This window comes from Barbus barbus, assembly GCF_936440315.1.
Source record: "Barbus barbus genome assembly, chromosome: 37".
NCBI classification, from domain to species: Eukaryota; Metazoa; Chordata; class Actinopteri; order Cypriniformes; family Cyprinidae; genus Barbus; species Barbus barbus.
The window spans coordinates 12432215-12452053 of NC_136715.1; the positions used below are offsets into that span (position 1 = coordinate 12432215).

At 38.1% G+C, this 19839-nt stretch overlaps 2 protein-coding genes across 2 annotated transcripts; both read right to left on the bottom strand.

Annotated features, from left to right (window-relative positions):
- Positions 1 to 91: 91 nt before the first annotated feature.
- On the bottom strand, positions 92 to 7081 carry LOC306857075 (vacuolar fusion protein MON1 homolog B-like). The gene is made up of 7 exons (XM_079396745.1): positions 6641 to 7081; positions 6449 to 6552; positions 5801 to 6367; positions 4108 to 4900; positions 2100 to 2247; positions 1194 to 1368; positions 92 to 1108 (listed from the first exon to the last, which is right to left on the bottom strand). Exons 2-7 carry the CDS (start codon positions 6534 to 6536, stop codon positions 1098 to 1100), a joined length of 1782 nt encoding a protein of 593 aa, XP_079252871.1. The 5' UTR covers positions 6537 to 6552; positions 6641 to 7081; the 3' UTR covers positions 92 to 1097.
- Positions 7082 to 11676: 4595 nt separating this feature from the next.
- Positions 11677 to 17598, bottom strand: LOC306856822 (OTU domain-containing protein 5-A-like). The gene is made up of 9 exons (XM_079396307.1): positions 16767 to 17598; positions 16135 to 16228; positions 15607 to 15671; positions 15319 to 15475; positions 15061 to 15209; positions 12750 to 12935; positions 12464 to 12671; positions 12279 to 12377; positions 11677 to 12183 (listed from the first exon to the last, which is right to left on the bottom strand). The coding sequence occupies exons 1-9, from the start codon at positions 17310 to 17312 to the stop codon at positions 12062 to 12064; spliced, it is 1626 nt and encodes a 541-aa protein (XP_079252433.1). The 5' UTR covers positions 17313 to 17598; the 3' UTR covers positions 11677 to 12061.
- Positions 17599 to 19839: the final 2241 nt, after the last annotated feature.

Consider the following 19839-nt stretch of genomic DNA (forward strand, 5'->3'; position numbering starts at 1 on the left):
GTTTACAAGTCGAACCTGAGCAATACATCTTGATCATGCACTTAGACTAAATTTAGCATTCACGTCAGTAAAGGAGATTTCAAAATACATGTGCTTTGAGCAACCTCAGATTTTATTACAGCACCAATATATTATTCCTCTTGAATACAAATGTTTTTCCAGAAACAAAATCCAAGTGTGTATTTCTGCAAATATCACACATTGAGGATTTTCCTGTTATGTCCAGTGGTTTAAAACAAACATTTTGGTGGTCTTGATCTTGACAGCCTCAGTGCATACGCCAGAGGAATAAATGAAAGGATTCATGACTAGCATGTCAAACAGGAAACAAACAAATATATACAACAGTAAACCACACATGCTGTGCAGTAACCTAACCTAACTAAGACAGAAATGAAAGTACATTAATCCCATAGTAAAGAATTTTATGATCTGGTGATATGTTTTATATCATGATATTTTCTTTCATTAAAATGGAGCAACCTTGGTCTGTTCAGTTTCAAGTAGAAAACCACATAAGACAAAAAGGCAAAGGAAACCTCACAAGAAAGAACAAAGGTGCCATTTGACAATGCACAGCTCAAGCAGCCATGCTAAATTAGAGACTTTGTCAGAAAGCTGTTTAGACCATGATGAACAGCTCGTCTTCATTCAAACACTGGGACATCAAATTTGATCTTTTAATTTAATACCATCTAATCCATATGCAATTAAATGTTACTATAAAGTAAAACAATCCAGTTGTAGCTTCAATAATTGTTCACTGCCACCAGTTGAGAAGGAAATAATCCACATTTTATTGGGCCTTTGCTACGAAAAGCTCAAAATGTTCTGTTCTGGAATAAATGGTTGACAAAATGTGATGATTTCTTTTCCTTCACATAAAATCAGATCTAGTCCAAGATGTGTCTGTCAAATGGTCAAAGACGCACACAACAACAAAAAACAGCAGCAGCTTTACATAGCTTTTACAACTCACGGTAGATTAGGATCTTTTGGTTGAATCGTCTCCACTGTATTACTAAACTGAGTTAAGTGTGAATGCAGAGATGCGCGTGCTGCCATTTTAGCAGTCAGATCGCAGCGGGTCAGTCGGGTCAGTGTGCATCTGAAACCAAAGCAAACGGTCAGCAGATGAAGGGAATCTTGTAAACCTCCAAGAAATCATAAATCTGATTCAATTGGACTCTTACCTCCTTTAGAGCTCTTACTGGGGTTAGGGGTGGTGGAGTATTTCGAAGGGTATCGGATAAACAGACGGTCTTCCTCCTTCTTGATCCAGCGCAGCAGTTTAGTGATGGCATTGATGGCACAGGTTTTCGTGACAAGGGGACTGAAGCACGTATACAACTCAAATTTGCTCGTGACCTGGAATGAGAAAAATTAAAGGAACAGTTCAGCCACAATTTCCTGAAAATGTACTCACATTTAGGTCATCCAAGATGTAGATTTGGAGAGATGCTCTGCAGTGAATGGGTGCCGTCAGAATGAGAGCCTAAACGGCTGATCAAAACGTCACAATAATCCACAAGTGATCCAAACAGAGCTTGATCTTTGAGTTTGAAACAGTTTGAAGCTAAAAACATCTTAAAGATGGAGTTGTTTTTTAACAAACCTGTATCTTTTCACTTCACAAGGCATAATTGATGGACTGGAGATTACTTGTGGATTATTGTGGTTTTTATCAGCCGTTTGGACTCTCATTCTGACGGCACCCATTCACTGCTGAGGATCCATTGGTGAGCAAGTGCTGTAATGCTAAATGAAGAAACTGACTCATCTACATTTTGGATGGAATGAGGGGGAGTACATTATCAGGAAATTGACATTTTTGGGTGAACTGTCCTTTGAATTGCTTTGGGCAACACGTATTTAATCTGAGAATATTACAAAGCAACTCCATTTGGAGCAAGGTCAGGATCCTCATTTGCATAATCTGCATTTGCAAATTTTGAGTGCTGCTCAGAGGCCTTGAAGGTAACTCGATCTTTCAAGGTCTGCGCGGAGAGCGTGTGAAAGTGCCAGGCGAGATAGAAAGCATATTTTGCTCTCGGAGGACTGGGAACAGATGCGTGTGACAGCAGTTATCATTCACATACCCAGGCCAGCAGAGTCTCACGTTCAGCCACGTGGTAGATGAGCTTGAGGGGGCGTGAGGTGCTGTGGATTCGGCCGTGCATGTCTCTGTACAGGTCCAGAAGTCTCATCCGCTCCTCCTCACTGCTGTACGGCGCTTCCATCTCTGGGCTGTGGTAAACCCATGAGACAGCAGAAAACAAAAGTGGCTTTGTGCTTTAGATCTCAACTCTGTATGTCATTCATTAATATCTTCTGAAATTCTATTTGTTGTACATTTCATTGAACCGCATGACACACATAGTGCTTTCAATAAAAGCAGCTGCCATCTGTTAGCATCAAACAATAGGATGAATGAAGAAAACATGCTTTCAATTACTGTCCTCTGTGAACTTCATTCAGGAAATATGTATGATCATGACCATGAGCTCAGATATACAACTCACAGATACTGTTCAAAAGTTACTTGTGAAGATGCTGAACCCAGGAAACATAGGCTTTAACATTTGAAAGGTTGCCAAATAAAACATTGGCAGTTTTTTTAGCACCGTTTACATACAATTATATTATTTATTAATATTTTAAATTGGCACATTTTCATTTATTTTTCCATATTTATTAGTTTTACACTTTTTACTATTAAGCCTTTATTTTTATTTCATTTTTATTATTTTTGTACTTAAACATTTCAGTTAGTTTCAACACTTCTTTCTAATTTTCTAGTTTTTCATCTAATACTTATATGCATTTAATCTTATTTTGGCTAATAGATTTGAATAGTTTTAGCTAACCATCACCGCAATACCGCATCACAGCACATATACATTATATTTAATAACAAATGTGTTCACAACAAACAGAGGGTTAAAAAATATGGGTTAATCTCATAAAAACATGTCCAGGTGAGATTTGATCAAAAATCAAAAGGGGAAAAAAAGTAATTATATTTAGCATGAAGAAAACTATGACTTTTTACAATTTAACAATATTTTGATTGCACTTTTTTTTTTTTATTAAATATTATAGAATTTTAATATCATGAAAATTACATGAAAATAATTATCAGCTTATTATTGACTAGAATTTTACTACTGGTGCTTCCCTGTTTTTACAGTAAATACACAAAAAAAAACTAGTCTCAAAAACTTTTAACCTAAATCAGCCAAAATTTAAAGGTGCTGTATGTCGGATTTTGACTCTACTAAAGCATAAAAATACCATAATATGTTTGCAGATATTTAAGAAAGATGCTAAGTTAACATACTTGTTTATCTGAAAAACAATGCTACAGTCAGTTATTCCCCTTTGAAAATGTGCGTTCCGGGCCGGAATGTCTGTATGTTTTGGTTTGTGAAACCCGCCCACTGCCAGTTTACCCAATTGTATTTCGGCACTCCGGGTTGCCAGTTTCACGTGCGCTCGTTCCTGTTGTTGTCGTTAATCTGGCAACCTGCATGTGAATCAAATCTGAGGAGGAGGGGCCAGGTGAAAAACACCCTCTCCAATATTTTGAATTTGGACTGCGATACCTAGTTCAACAGCTAGGTGTCAATCCTACATACAGCACCTTTAAGGCAACAAATCAAATACTGCCATGATGGACAAATGCCTCACAATTAAAAAAGTTATAAAAAAAATAGTGAATAAGACTTTTTGCATCGCATCACAGTAATTATAAATAGGGGAAGAAATGTAGTAAACTTACATGAAAATTGGGGTCAGTAAGACCCCTTTTTTCTAAAGAAATTAATACTTCTATTCAGCAAGGATGCATTCAATTGAACAAAAATGACAGTAAAATGTTACACAAGTTTTCTATTTCAAATAAATGCTGTTTTTTTTTTTTACTTTCTATTCGTCAAAGAATCCTTGAAAAAATCTATAACTGTTTTTACACCAAAAATTAAGCAAAAAAAAAAAAAGAAAAAATTAGGCTTCGTATAAAGAAATAATATAAATTCTTACTTTTTTCTTTTTATTTTGGGAAGAAAGTGAGCTGGACGGGTTTTGTGATATCCTCAAACAACTCACCTGGTGAACTGTGTTAGCTGGCGATGGTTGTCGGGCACATCAAAAGGCTTGTACATAAAATGCCTGAGGTCAGACACTCCCACCTGACTAACGCTGTACGAATGAGCTTTCGCTATGGAGTTGAGCGCATTCTGCATTTGCATAGCCTCCTCGATCTTCCTCTTACACTCGGCCACCGAATAAAATGCCTCTTTATCAGTGGAGAGAAGAACCAGACACACAGTACATTCAGGAGGGTCCAGATACGAGATGTACGCATAAAAGTAACAGTCAGGGTTAAAACTGGGCAGGCAGATGGGCGTCCAGATCTCCCCCGCCTGGAAGGCGGACGAGGCCCCGATTAGGTTCAGCAGCAGGTGGAGGTCAGCAGGCTCCAGTCGGGCATCGTCGATGACCATCTTCTCTTGCACTATGGTGAGCAGCTGGTTCTTGGCTATGAGGATGGAGAAGACCAGGTTGGGCGTGATGGCCTTCTGAAGAATCTGACTGAGGGAGTCCCTGAGAGAGGAGGCCAAGGGGAGACAGTGCACGGCAGAGAGTAGGAAGCTGGGGTCTGAGTCCACAAGGTTAAGGAGGCCGTCGAGGATCTTCTCCGAGCCGGCCAGCAGGCGACGCAGATCGTAGTTCTTCTTGTGCTCGAAGATGCGGGTGATGCTGGCCTGTGTGAGCATGCTGACGATCTGGTTGTAGACGTAGAGCAGTTCGTTACGGATCTGCTGCTCTGATTGACGGCTGCTGGAGACGGACACCAGCACCAGTGGCCCCTGCTGCATGAACACAACCGTGTGCTCATCTATCCGGAGAGAAGAACAGAAGCAAAGAGACCAGTTTAAGACATTTAAATATGCACAATCAATCATTACTTGGATATATAATTAATTGTTCTGGGGTCTAACACAACAATTACACAAGAATTTTTACAAAATGTGTTCACATTTGTGGATGTAAACAATATACACTACCATTTAAAAGAGTGGAGTCCATAAGACATTTTTTAAAGGAACGCGTTTATTCAATAAGGACACGTTCATTAAAGTAATCAAAAGTGACAGCAAATACATTTAAAATATTAAAACGTTTGTCTATTTTAAATATTTTTTCTATCTATCAAGGAATCCTGAAAAAATTATCATAGTTTCCACAAAAATACTAAGCAGCACAAATGTTTTCTTTTCAACAATGATAATATATTCTTGAGCATCAAACCTGCATAATAAAATGACAACTGGCGTAATGCTGCTGATCATTTTACAATATATTAAAACAGAAAATAGTTATTTTAAATTTTAATAATATTTCACAATATTACTTTTTTTACTAAATATTTGATCAAATAAAAATGCAGCCTTAAGCGTAAAATATTTTTTCATAAACTTTGAACTTTTGAACAGTTGGTTTTCTGCAAAATACTAATAGAAAAAAAAATAAACTAAATGGATTTAAAGGATTTAACCCAAAAAAAAAGACATTAAAAACTACTGACTACATGAAAAATCAATTCAATGAAATTAAGTTAAACACTATAAGATACTTGAGTTGCTATGTCAGAGGATATTAGAAGGTGGAGAGAGCATATGACTGGACAAAGAGTTGCATACGCCACTTAGTTCAAGACTGGTCATCAATTTTTTTTATCTGTTTTCTGAGAGGAGAAAATCTGCATGTTTTGCATGCACATTTATGAGTCACTTACCGGAGTAGACTGATCGAATGATGTTGTCTCCACTTTGAACGAAGGACACCAGGGCCATCATCACACCCATGGTGGAAGACAGGGCCTCTTCACTTCCATATCGAGAGTAGATGGGCTTCCCAGCCTCACTCAGCACAAACACATGCTTCCTGTGCTGTCTCCAACTCTCTGCCGTCACATCCTCGTTCCTGTGCGAGGGAGGTCCCAGAGGTGTGCCCGTCTCAGATAGAGGGGACAAGGCTCCTGTCATACCCACTCCTTGATCTTCCATCTTCCCTCGGGCTAACATGGTTACGACAAACTCACTCGAGTCATCTTGACTATTGTCGGCTAATGCAGAGTCCTCAGACGCTTTCCCAGAATCAGTCTCTGAACCCCCAGCGCACAGAGACCCATCTTCATTGATGTGGAGCTTCTGCATATCTGTTAAAAGCTCTTGTTGTTGGCTGCTCTCTACTGATGTAAGGTCTGCTGACTCCAAGAGCCCCTCTGGGTCCGAAGGCATGCTGTGATCTTCATTCACACAATGGTTTTCTGATGGGACGTCTCTATCCGAGTACACAACATCTGGAAAACAAAGTAAAATCAGGGCTGTAAAATCAGCATGTTAGCCACTATAACACAAGCTGTAACGCTGCAAAACTTTACCTGTCTTATCAAGACATTGAGGAAGGGTGGATGGATCCCATATCTTCACCTCCTCCATATTCCCACTCTCTTGACTCCTCTGATCCATGTCAACATGCAAACAGCTGAATTCAAAATGAGAAAGTAACTTAATAACACCCAGTCAAATGACAAATATATAATTAAAGCAATTTAATTAATGAAGGTTCGTACTTAGTGTACAAAAGTGAAGTCTAAAGCAGTTTAATCTGATTACTGCTGTTATCCCATCTCTGCAGCGCTCGTGGAGTTTAAACACCGTCACGCACGTCTTCTGATGCCGAAACTTTAACAACGATTATTTAAATATTAATATTATTTAAATATTACGAACCGGTTATTGAGTTATTGAGCAGATTACAGGACATTAATCTGAGCTAGTCTACGTTATTTATGGGAAAAGCTTACGATCTCCCCCATAAATGACTCCTCTCGTGAACTGATTCACTACTCGTCTTAATCACATTCATGTCTGACTGAATAAATTATTAACGATAAACCAAAACCAAAACTAAAATCATCTTTAGCTTTCGCTCTGCGAAACTGGCTCAGCCGCCGGTGCTGCAGGAAGCTTGACGTTAAAACGCTGCAAAACAAATACCCACAACTACTTCCGGTTGACTTGTTTCAAAATACAAGTCTTAACGAGGCGTTTTCATTATTTCAGCAGAATAAATTATACTATAAGAATGTTGAAAAGGTTTTGCTTTTCTTCTAATTGTTCAATATCGACAAATGCAGCACAGCAAGCTGGAGGTCTGGGTTATTTAAAGATGAACAATAAACAATTCAAATTGCTTCAGTGTTTGTAAACTGTCCAGAAGTTTTTAGTGAATATTGAGGTTTCATTAGTTAATACTAGACATCTAACAAACATCATAACATACTATATATATATATTATATATATAGTAGCCTATGACACGATTTTTCTTTACGGGAGACCCTCTGAAACGCGATTCGGCTAGTTTTGAGGACCAATTGGGCGGGATTTGTTATGAAAACCTGGCAACAAAAATTTGTTGATTCAAGCACCTGGGGCCTGTACCATGAAGCTGGATTAGCTGGCTAGCCAGGTAAATTTCAGTTTAGTTTGCACCAATCCTGGGTTTTATTTACCATGAAATTGGCTTAGCTTTCAGCTGCGTTCGTTGCCATAGTAACTTACCCCCCACGGCTAGGGCTAACCTGCTTCGGGGCATGTTCTGAGTCAGAGAGCGCAAACTGAAATTGGACCAATCAGATGTGAGCGAAATGACACATGTCTGACACAAAAGAAGTCACTCCCCCAGTTACTTTGCTCCAAATTAAAGGTCACTAGCTTTAATGATAATTACTTCATAGTTATTTTATATAATTTATATAATTATATGATTTATATTATTATTAAAGCAATTTTAGTTTAGCAGTAAATAATTTATTTTAAATTAATGTAAATATATACAGATCATATGTAATATAAATAAGTTGTAGAATCAATAGATAATGCTTTAAAAATGACTACATGTGACCTATCGCTGTATATGTCCATCTTTATAAATTAATTTAAAAAGTTTCACTTGTGACTGCACTGATAAAGCAAGATCATTTGTTTTATTTGTCCTCTTTCATGAACAAGTACTTTTTTTCATTGTAAATACATTTAAATTAATCATATGCTTCAATCTCTTAACCTTTAGCAAAAGCTTTAACCTTTAACCAAGGCTTGTGAATGACTGTTCGCCAGTGATGTCACACATTCATGTGCACCGTGCTCCACAAACTCAGGATCAAAGCCTGAGTTAACTAAGAAAGTTGATGATCAACATCATGGTAACAATAAAACTAAGAGAAACTAATCCTGTTACTCTGAATTTGTTCATCTAGCATCACGGTACAGGCCCCTGCACAATGAAAACTGAGTCGGAGCATCTGAGCCCCGGTATCAATGGTCCCATCACTACAAATTGGCATATGGAAGCTGTTTGACTGGTGCTACCAATATGTAGTCCAAGGAGATCTCGATGGATGTGAAGGAGGCCATCATTTAGCTGAAATATCAGCATAAATCTATAAGAGAGGTAGCACAAACCTTAGGTGTGGCCAGATCAACAGTTGGCTACATTCATAAGAAAGAAGAAAGTACTGGTGAGCTCTACAACATCAGAAGACAACTAAAGTGGATGATCACAGAATCCTTTCCTTGGTGAAGAAAAACCTCGTCATAACATCAACAGATATCAAGAAAACTCTGGAGGAGTTCAGCACATCATTGTCAAAATCTACAATCAAGAGACACCTTCATGAATGTAAATACAGAAGGTTTACAACAAGGGGCAAACCACTGGTAACAGTCAAGAACAGGAAAGCAAGATTAGACTTGTTGGCAGCAGTTGGCAGCGGATTTGAGAATCCCGCTATTTCTCCTTTACAAACATCTCCTCTACTGTCTCCACTCACTCCCATTCCTATTTCTTTTGAATCTCAAACAGCTGTCTCTTCTTGTACATCTCCATCTATCTCTTCTAATTCTTCTGCAGTTTTTTCCATCTGCGAGGACAATGTTAGAAGGCTTTTCAAAGGTCAGAATATAAGGAAATCTTCTGGCACTGATAAAGTCTTTCTTTCTTGTCTGAAATGTTGTGCAGACCAGCTGGCCCCTATTTTTACTCAGATCTTTAATACATCATTAAGACTGAGCAAGGTTCCAGCATGTTTCAAGCGTTCTGACCATACCGGTTCCCAAAAAGGTTTGCATCTCAAGCCTAAACGACTATAGACCAGTCGCTTTAACCCCAGTGGTTGAAATGTTTTGAGAGGCTGGTATTAGTACACTTGAAGGTCATTATTGGATCATTGCTGGATTCATTCCAGTTTGCATACAGGCCTAATAGGTCTGTGGAAGATCCGCTGAATATGGGTCTGTATTTTACTTTGAAGCATTTAGGGTCTTATGCACATTTTCTTTTTATAGATTTTAGTACAGCCTTTAATACAATTATACCAGACATTCTTCATATCAGATTAAGAAAGCTTTCGGTGCCAAGTAATATCTGCAACTGGATTATTAATTTTCTCATGGACAGAGTGCAGCATGTAAAATTGGGAGAATTTACATCTAGAACAAGCACCCTCAGTATTGGTGCCCCTCAAGGGTGCATGCTTTCCCCATTGTTATTTTCTATTTATACGAATGGCTGTACTTCCTCAGATTCTACGGTCAAGCTTTTAAAATTTGCACTACAATCATTGGCCTTATTCATGATGGAGATGAATCAGCATATAGGCAGCAGGTGGATCAGATCGTCTCGTAGTGTAGTCGTAATAACTTGCATTTAAACATTGGCAAGAACGTAGAGATGATTATTAATTTTACAAAGAAGTCTGCCTGCTTTGCTCCATTAAAAGTAAATGGTTGTACAGTGAGCATCCCTGATTCTTATAAGTTTCTTGGCACTACAATCTGTAGCGATCTCAAGTGAGAAAACAATGTTATGCGCATGGTTAAGAAATCACAACAGAGGATGTATTTCCTCCATCAGTTAAAGAAGTATAATCTGTCTAGTGGAACTATGTGTAAATTGTACAGGGCTATGATTGAATCGGTCCTGTGTTCTTCATTTACTGTTTGGTACAGCTCTGCTACTCAGATAAGTTTAGGCTTCAGAGAGTAGTGAGGATGGCAGAATGCATTATTGGGACTGATCTACCTTCCCTTCAAGACCTGTACTTGCCAAGGGTTAAGAAACAGGCTTTGAGGATTGTCCGTGATTGTTTACATTCTGCATTCAATCTTTTCAGACTTTTACCTTCTGGAAGGCGTTATAGTCTGGTTAAAACAAGAACTACCAGATTTCAGAATAGCTTTTTTCCAGTAGGTATAACATTTTTTAAATTCTACTATGTAACTTTTTCTGTGTGTGTGTGAGATGCCTTTTACCGGCAGTAAATTCCTTGCATGTTAAGCATACTTGGCCAATAAAAGCTGAATTGAATTTAATTGAAAGGAAGGAACAGCTGATGATCCAAACCACACCACATCAAGTGTCAAACATGATGGTGCAGTGTGATAGCATGGGCATGTATGGCTGTCAATGGAACGAGCTCACTGGTGTTTATTGAAGATGTAACTGCTGATAGAAGTATGAATTCTGAGATCTTTAAGGCTATACTTTCTGCTCACATTCAGCCAAATGCTACAAAACTGATTAGGACGCAGCTTCACAGTGCAGATGGATAATGACCCTAAACTGCGAAAGCAAATCAAGACCTTTTGAAGGCAAAGAAATTGAATATTCTTCAATGGGCAAGTCAGTCGCCTGATCTCAATCCAATAGAGCAGGGTTCCTCAAATCCTTCCCTGGAGGTCCAATCTGCTGCAGAGTTTAGCTCCAACCTTGATCAAACTCACCTACCTGTGATTTTCTAATGATCTTGAAGACTCTGATTAGCATGCTCAGGTGTGTTTGATTAGGGTTAGAGCTAAACACTGCAGGAGTGGGCCATATTTGAGGATGCCTACAATAGAGCATGCTTTTCAGTTACTGAAGACAAGACTGAAGGCAGAAAGACCCACAAACAAGCAGCAACTCAAGGTGGGTACAGTGAAGACCTGGCAAAGCATCTCCATGGAAAAAACTCAGAATTTGGTGATGTCCATGGGCTCCAGACTACAGGCAGTCATGGACTGCAAAGGATTTTCATCCAAGTATTAAAATTGTGCTCATATTTACAATTATATCATTTTGTCCAAATACTTGCCCCTTGAGTTACTTTGTTTAAAATGTCTGTAACTCCTAAATGGTAGATGTCACATTTCTGTGGAACCTCTCAAAATAAAACTAAATGTCTACACTTCAATCACATCTTGATTGTTTTATTTCAAATCTATTGGTGTGGTGTATAAAGGCAAAAGCACAAAACTCTCAGTCAGTGTCCAAATACTTTTGGACCTGATTGTAAGAAGTGTGAGACCACACTGTAATTTACTATACTCTACAGAATGTGTGTGTGTGTATATTATGTAATCTATATATATACACACACAGACATATGTTTATGTACAATTTATACATTTATATAGCTACACAATATTTACAATTTGTACTTTACTCAAAGATATATACATGTGGATATATGATATATAGTATGTTATGATATTAGTTAGATGTCTAGTATTAACTAATGAAACCTCAATTTTCACTAAAAACTTCTGGACAGTTTACAGTCATTGAAGCAATTTGAATTGTTTATTGTTCATCTTTAACCAAAACCTGCAGCTTGTTGTGCTGCATTGGTCGATATTGAAAATTTAGAAAAAAAAGCTAAATATTTTCAACATTCTTATACTAATTAGTATCATTTATTCTGCTCAAATAATGACAACACCCAATAATAACAAACAGTTGAGATGTAATTTTTAATATTAATTGTACAATGTTTTTTTAAACATGCCTAACTAGGTCCATGAAGCTTAATGAAATGAAGGAAAATGACTTCGCGAAAAAAAAATACAGTGGTATTTACAAAGAGGGAGAGGAAGAAACATTGCAAGATGTTGAAATATAGAAATGCAGCTGTTCTGTGGTTTGTGCTGCAAGCTGTGCTGTCCAATATATCAACTGCAGTCTGGAGAAGATTCTCTGTGCATTGCATTTTTCTTCAAGCTGTCGAGGTATTCTTGTTGCGAAGCAGCCAGAACTGAGGCCAGAACGTCATTGTCTTCCCAATCTGTTAAACCTAAAAATTAAAACATCCACCTAATTAAGCAAGCTTGTTTAAAGACACAAAGTATAGATCAACAAGCATTTATATTGAAGCACGTAATGCCTCACCAAAGGCAGTAGGTGACATCTCCTGCATTAGAGTCCTGTAGCCCAGGCTTGGGTAGAGAGACACCAGGGAAGAGTTGGCTGAAGACTGATGACTTGGACCTTGAAAAGTCGTCCAGGAAAAAACAGTTAGTAAGCAAGCTAAGTGCATTAGCGTAAGCAAAGAAAACATGCATACACACACAGACCTGGGGCACATGGTGACGGGGGTTTGGGAAGAAACAGCGAAGCTCCAGCTGGAGAGGGAGGCTTGACAGGGGGTTCAGGGTGAGCCGGGCCTGGATGCTCTGGAGAGGGGGCAGAGCTGCGCTGGCGGGGAGACCGGCATCCCCAGTCCTCAAAGCCGCTGGATGTGGCGGCTGTGGCAGAACTGCAGGTGGCACTAGCTTTACGAGGCTGAATGGAAAAGCAGAGGGAAATATTTCGAAGTCGTTTAAACTTGCTTTGATTAGGATGGCTGGGATGGTTTCATACCTGTCTTGCTTGCTTCTCTTGGTCCTGAAGCCACTGCAAGTAGGACTCACGAGCCACCTGCTCCTCGATGGCCTCATTGGTGGCCTCCCAATCTGTTGCTCTTTTCTTGTCCTCCAGCATCTGCTGCTCAATCCAAGACTCCTCAGATGTCTTAATAGCATTTTTCATGAGACACTGGTCAGCATACTACACAGAGACAAAATAACAGATATTAAAGCAATAGTTAACCCAAAAATTAAAATGTACTCACCCTCTTTTTTTGACATTCAGCATTTCATTATGCTCACCAATGGATCCTCTGCAGTGAAAGGGTGCCGTCAGAATAGGAGTTCAAACAGCTGATAAAAACATCACAACAATCCACAAGTAATCTGCACAACTCCGTTCTTCGTACATCGCTAACTCAGTTAGCTGGATTTGATTGTTGCCAATTTTATTTGATCTTGGATCATTTGGTTCTTCGAAGAAATAATAATAATAATAATTAACAAATTAATTTGAAAATAATATAATGTTGTGTAGTCTACAATACTATAGACACAGCCAGTTTTACTCATTGAAAGATTTATTACGTAGGGATGGGTGATATGGGCTTAAAAATATATCACGATATTTCTGGTATTTATTGCAATAACGATAACAATGACGATAATTCAGGGAATCCTGTTTCGTTAGAGAAAAGTATTATCTTTCCTATTTTTACCCAAAATAGGGTGTTGGGAGCATTGCTGAGTATACACCGTTTAATTCATACTGGAAGCCGCAGGGCGCCCTTGCGCAGAAACTCCACATATCCATAGTAGAAGTAAAACTACTGACAACGCTCCATGAAGGTTTCCAGTTATCGCCCAATAAAACGCACAACGGAGATAGAGAACTTTTAACTGATGAAACTTGAAGACAATAAACATACGATAGCACAAAATATATTTTTTATTTGTGTTCTTCAATCTTGAGTATTTTTATAAAGAAAGTATATTTATAACGCAATGCTAACCGATATTGGCTTTATCACTGTATATAATACTATCATTCTGTAATATGAAGCCACGTCTGGTCATAAAAAATATATCAAACACTCGACTATGTTATTAAGTTAATTTGGAGAAAAAGCACATCAATAAATGATATCTTTGTTGGACAATAGGTTTGTAAACAGGCTCATACACATGCAAAACTGTATCACACACATGTTACTGTACTACATTTATTCAGACCAATTTTTTATGCACTGTACAGCCCTAACCAAATAGTTACAAATTGTAAAATGAGCTCGAGCTCCTCATTTAGCGATTTACTCCTCCTCAATTTCACGTCCAGCCTTCGCTCCGCACTGTCGCGCACAGAAATATGTCAACAACTAGACTTTATCGTTATTATCGTGGGAAGACTAATTCTTATCGTGAGGAGAATTTTTATATCGCAAACTATAAGATATCGCCCATCCCTATTTATTAGTGATGGAATAATTGTATTGGAGTCTAATACACATGCTATACAGTTAATCTGAGCTGTGCATTAATTTGAGTGATGACAGATATTATGGGAGTGGCTTGATGGAGCGAAGGAGATGCAGATAACTTGATCTTGACCGTTGAGAAATTTTAATTAATGCTGTCACGTAAAAATTAAGTGAATTGCTAATTACAACATTGAAATAAAAAATGTAAAGCCTGTACAAATACTAGAAATCATGAATATAAATAATTGGGAATCATGCAAAAAAATAAAACAAAATATAAACACATTTCATTTATCTATTATAACATCTGTGTAGTTTTGTTCACTTGGCTGTTTCCTTATAAAAGTCAAAAAATTTGTCAAGTTTTTTCGTCAGGTGTCTTTTTTAATTATATGATGTCATTACGTGCTGTCTTGCCGCCAGCCAATCCCTGCATTGCTGATCGTGGTTTCGAGTGTCGATACATCTGCCCTTTTCGGGGAACACGAGAACACGCCACTGATCTTAGAAAACATAATCCAGATATTTTAATCAAGTCTGAAAATTCGTTTGATGAACCAAACTAGCCAGAGATCAGTTATCACGATTAGAAGATCTGGAATCTTTCAAATAATCTCAGATGTATTAAGCGAGGTACGAAGAGCAGAACCCAGTCCATCAATGAGTGTCTTGTGAATTGAGTATTAGCTGTTCAACTCTCACTCTCATGGCACCAATGCACTGCAGAGGATCCATTAGTGAGCTAAATTTCTGAAGAAAACCCATCCACATCATGGATGGCCTGTGGGTGAGTACATATTTTTATTATAGAGTGAGAAATCAGTAATGTCTATTATTTACAAAACTTACCCCTGGTTTGAAGGAGGGGAGGCCCAGCCCCACCCCAACACTAGCCTTGTGGGGATTCACTACAGAGTTATAATGGATGTTCTTGTGGTAACTGACACGTATCGGCTCATCATTATTCTCCTGCATGCCATGGAACGTGTTTATTGGCTCTGGAAAATGGGAGTTTTCAAATAAAATAAAAACATATTTCCTCTTCTATCCTAAAATATACCACTGACAGCCAATAAGACACCAGGAATTCAACAGACATTGACTAACCTATGCCATACTGGTAAACCTCCACTGGCCGGTTGAACATTTCTGCCATGGCCTGCATCTCAATGTGGTTCCCATGACAGTTGTTCTTCCTCTTTCTGTTAATGTATGTGGTAAAGTCTTCTGTGACATAACTGGAGAAGTAATCCGCATTTTTCGTCTGCAATGTAAGTATAAACAAAAAATCAAAACAGCACCTTGGTTGATAATTAAAAAGGGTCAAATTTACACTTCAAAGTTAACTATTTTGTAAATGCAAATCGTTTATTCTTAAATATTTAACTGACTCACCAAATAATCCATACACTGCTTCCGTACCACATCATGCATATCTTGGTCCCCATACACTTGATCAGCTTTAAAAAATGATAAAATGATAAAAGCACATAAACATTAAGAAAAACTTTATTAATATATAAATAATACTAAAATAACACTGTTACGTGCGTAATCCATAGTTGTCAACTGAATTGAATTTCCGTGACTTCCCCAGTCATTCATAATTACTTTAAAAATGATTTTATGCACATTGCAGCTAAAAAATTTAATCCAACAACAACAAAAAATAACAATAATAACAACAACAATACAGAAATGATAGATTTTTAAATTAAGGTTTTAATATTTTCCTTGAATACTTCAGGACTAAACAAAATGATATTTGCCACAATATGGCACCTATGCACTGTAATAGCCACATGATTACATCTGCCCTGCTAAACTATAATTTCAGCAAATTCAAAGCACAGCATATGTCCTAAAGGCAAACTGACTCAGCTTTCAAGTAAATAACTCCTAAATACAGGAGAGAAATATTACCGACTGCTCTGAAAAGACATGCTCCATCTTCCTTCATTTTTTTGATTTCATAGCCTTTACCTTCCCTTAAGGCTTTCTCGAACCATTCTTCTTGCTGTAGGCCAAAAAGCAACCAGGAAAATATATTATATAGAACAATGAGGACAAATGAAGTATTTATTCTAATCAACAAAACTGACACAATGTCCCCAAAAAGTATTTGGATGTAAACATTAATAATACAGTTGATTCAAATTTTGTTGATTCAAGAAAACTTTCTGCCTAACATTCAGCTTCAAACTTGACCAAAAAAAATAAATGATGACTTAACCCCTTACATAATGAAAACAAAATTGAAATTGGATCCAATTTCAATGTTGTTTTCATTATGTAAGGGGTTAAGTCATCATTTAATTTTTTTTTGGTCAAGTTTTTATATCGTAATTGTGAGTAATGCATATCTTAAGAGAATCTCTATTTCTTTTCTATCAAGAATGAATGACATTAAACACATGTACAATGAACACGTAGAGAGAATTTTAAAGCTTTCTATTATGCTTTACAACAGCGCCTATGCATTTAATGCATTTTGGAGGATGACACAACCTATTCTCGTGTTGCCAGGTATCCTGCCAAATGCCAGCATCCAGTACCTGCTCGACTGTGGCGGGGTCCTCAAGCTGAAATCTGGCCGCGTTCTCATACTCGTCCTCACTGTTGTTGCCTCCAGCTCCCTCCTCGGGTTCTGAGACTGGACTACCGCCCCCTCCTCCTCCGCCTCCCACTCTTCCCCCTCCACCTGTCAAACCGCTGGAGCAGACCGCCTGTCGTCTCCGCTTGCTGAGTCCGGGTCCCGAGCAGCAGCTTCCAACGCCACCTGTGCCGCAGGGCAGCTCGACGCGACCTGAGACCACAGCCGAGTTCGCGCTCCCTTCGCACTGCACGACCGGTGCTCCAGCGGCACCGGGCTGCGGGGAGGCTGGCCGCGGGCGAGCGCTCGCCTCGATCCGCCGCTCCTCCCTGGACGTGTGCGGCGTGGCCTGGTATGTCCACGGTGGCGGAGAGGCCCTGGGTCGGGACCCCGAGCGTCCTGCGAGGGGATGAGGGTGCGACTCAGAGCCGCCTCGTCTGTCCGGTTCGTCCGTATGATCACCGCCACCGGCTGTGGAGGCCGGTTTCTTCTTCGGGAGGATTGTCATCGCTGGCCAGCTTGCGGTGATTTGTGTTGTTATGAGTTACACACAGAGAAAAGGCGGCCGTTTTGCTTGTCTATGAACAGTTTGTTCGCTGCATGCATGTATGGCTACACCTGTCCTAACATATACGAGGCGTCGGTGAATTAATACAGTCGTCAAACATCGACTTTATTCATTCGGTTTCGAGGTTTTTCTTTCGTAACAACGACCGACCGAGAATTTGACACAAACATCAACAAAACACAACGCGATTTTTACGTCACTTCCGACGCTTGCGCTGCTTCGTGTTGACAAATGGGCTCATATCGCTCTGCACTGCCCCCTACCGCATTAACCCCTCTATTGACTTAACAGTAATTTTGGCCCGTTTCCAGTGAGGAAATACCACATTAGAAGCAATATTTGTGACCATGTAGATTCGCTTTATATATTTAAAACACATTTTTAAATTGAACAGTTTTATAGTTAACTATTTTAAAATGAACATAGGCCTAGGGTTAGATTTGACTCACATTTAAAGGAATAGTTCATCCAAAAATAAAAATTCATCAAATTCAGTCATTTACTCACCCTCGTGTTGTTCCAAACCTGTATGAGTTTCTTTTTTCTGCTGAACACAAAATATATTTTGAAGATTGTTGGTAGCCAAACAATTGATGGTAGCCATTGACTTCCTTTTTTTTCTTTTATACTATGGAAGTCATTACATGAGGGTGAGTTTTCATTTTTGGTTGAACTATGCCTTTAAAGAGGTAGTAAGTGTGTCTCATATTTTTCATTCACCAGCACTGCTGAATTTTGATTCTGATTGGTTCACAAGCATTCTATAATTGCACGGCTATGAACTAGTTCCAAGTTTGTTGACCACATTATTAATTTGCCACATTTTTCAGCTATTTTTAAACACCCACACAGCATAATAGCCTACAGTTTAGCAAAAGATCTGGAAAAATCATACAGCAGTCAATCAAACTGTATAAACATGACAATCATTTCATTTAATGTCTATAGAAAGCATGTTTTGTCTCTTTTTGTTTGCCCAAAAATTGCTTCGAAACAGTCCAAGCCTAGTTCAACAGTGATGCTTTCATAAAGTAATAGAATACTAATAGAACCATTGTATGTAATTTTGTTTTTAAACACTATGAGAACAAGAAACTCTCACAATCATACTGATTTCTATAGAGTAACATATAGGATTTCTTCAATTTTTCAGGATTTTATTAAATCGTTTTTCCAACATGCATTCAATCAATACATTTTAATTCCAGTGTTCTTTTATATCTCTTAAATGAAAACAAGACACCCACAAAATTCATCAAGGCTAACTAAGCTTACTTAGAACCTGAGTTTACAATAACTGCATGGTCATCATTTAATATTAACTGCTGATACAAGTACTTGAACAATAATGCATGCCCCCCCCACACACACACACACCTGCTTTACTAAGCAGTGACTACTCTGAAAGCCAGTTGCATGTGACAATAAAAGGACCTCAGTCTCTAAAATGTTATGATTTTAATTTAAATTAACCAATAAATACCGATCAATAGAATGTATTTTGTTTAAAAACAGTATCTCTTGGTAAGCTCAAGGAAATATAAAATCTCTGATCAAAACTTTGTTGTTTCATTACAGATTGTCATTGCTTTTTCTTGGTAATCTATCATTTTTAATAAATATGTTTAAGAATACAGGATATTGCCTATGAGGACTGCACACAAGACACTTAAAACATTTATTCTGAAACAAAGTTATGGCACATTTTTAAAAGCAAAGAGTTCAAAGAGTGTTCACTCCAGCTGTTGAAACACATTTGATCCCAACGTTGTCTCTGTAGCTCTGATAGTCTCATTTGATCTTTTATGATATGTATTTGGGATAAGGGGGTAAGGACGGAGATGAAAGTGAAACTAAACGTGACTCACTGATCTGTGCCGATTTCATTGGGCACATCAGATACAGACACTTAGTCCTTCAAAATGCTGGTGGAAGAAATTTTCTTTTGTTTTTGTTTTTTGTTTTTTTTCTCCAAAGGGACTCTGTATGGACAGTCTTCTTCATCATGAATTCATAAACCTAATTTCAACTCATCTGGTGATGCTGTGGTGACAAGGGAAATATTAAAGGGAACAAATACTTCCAGTCTCAAAGCTGATGTGAGAGTTCCACGTCACAAAGAATCCATTGATCCTCTAATATCTGTACATATTGTACTATTCATTTATGCATTACTTGAGTGTTTTTTCTCACCCAGACTCTTGTATTGCAGATATTAGAAATATCCTCTGGTGATCCTCGTCCATTAGTGGTTGCAAAATGAATGATTTAGCAAGCAGCAGTTTGCCTTGACTATTTCTCAGACTACTTCATTAGGATGTACACAGGCCTAAACACAGATAGCATATGTTATATCTCTGTTAATAAACAAATAAATATGTATATTTATAAAAAGTAATATGAAAACGAATTTTGTGTTTATGTATATATATCATTTTTTTTATTAATTTTTTTTACCTCCTGGTCT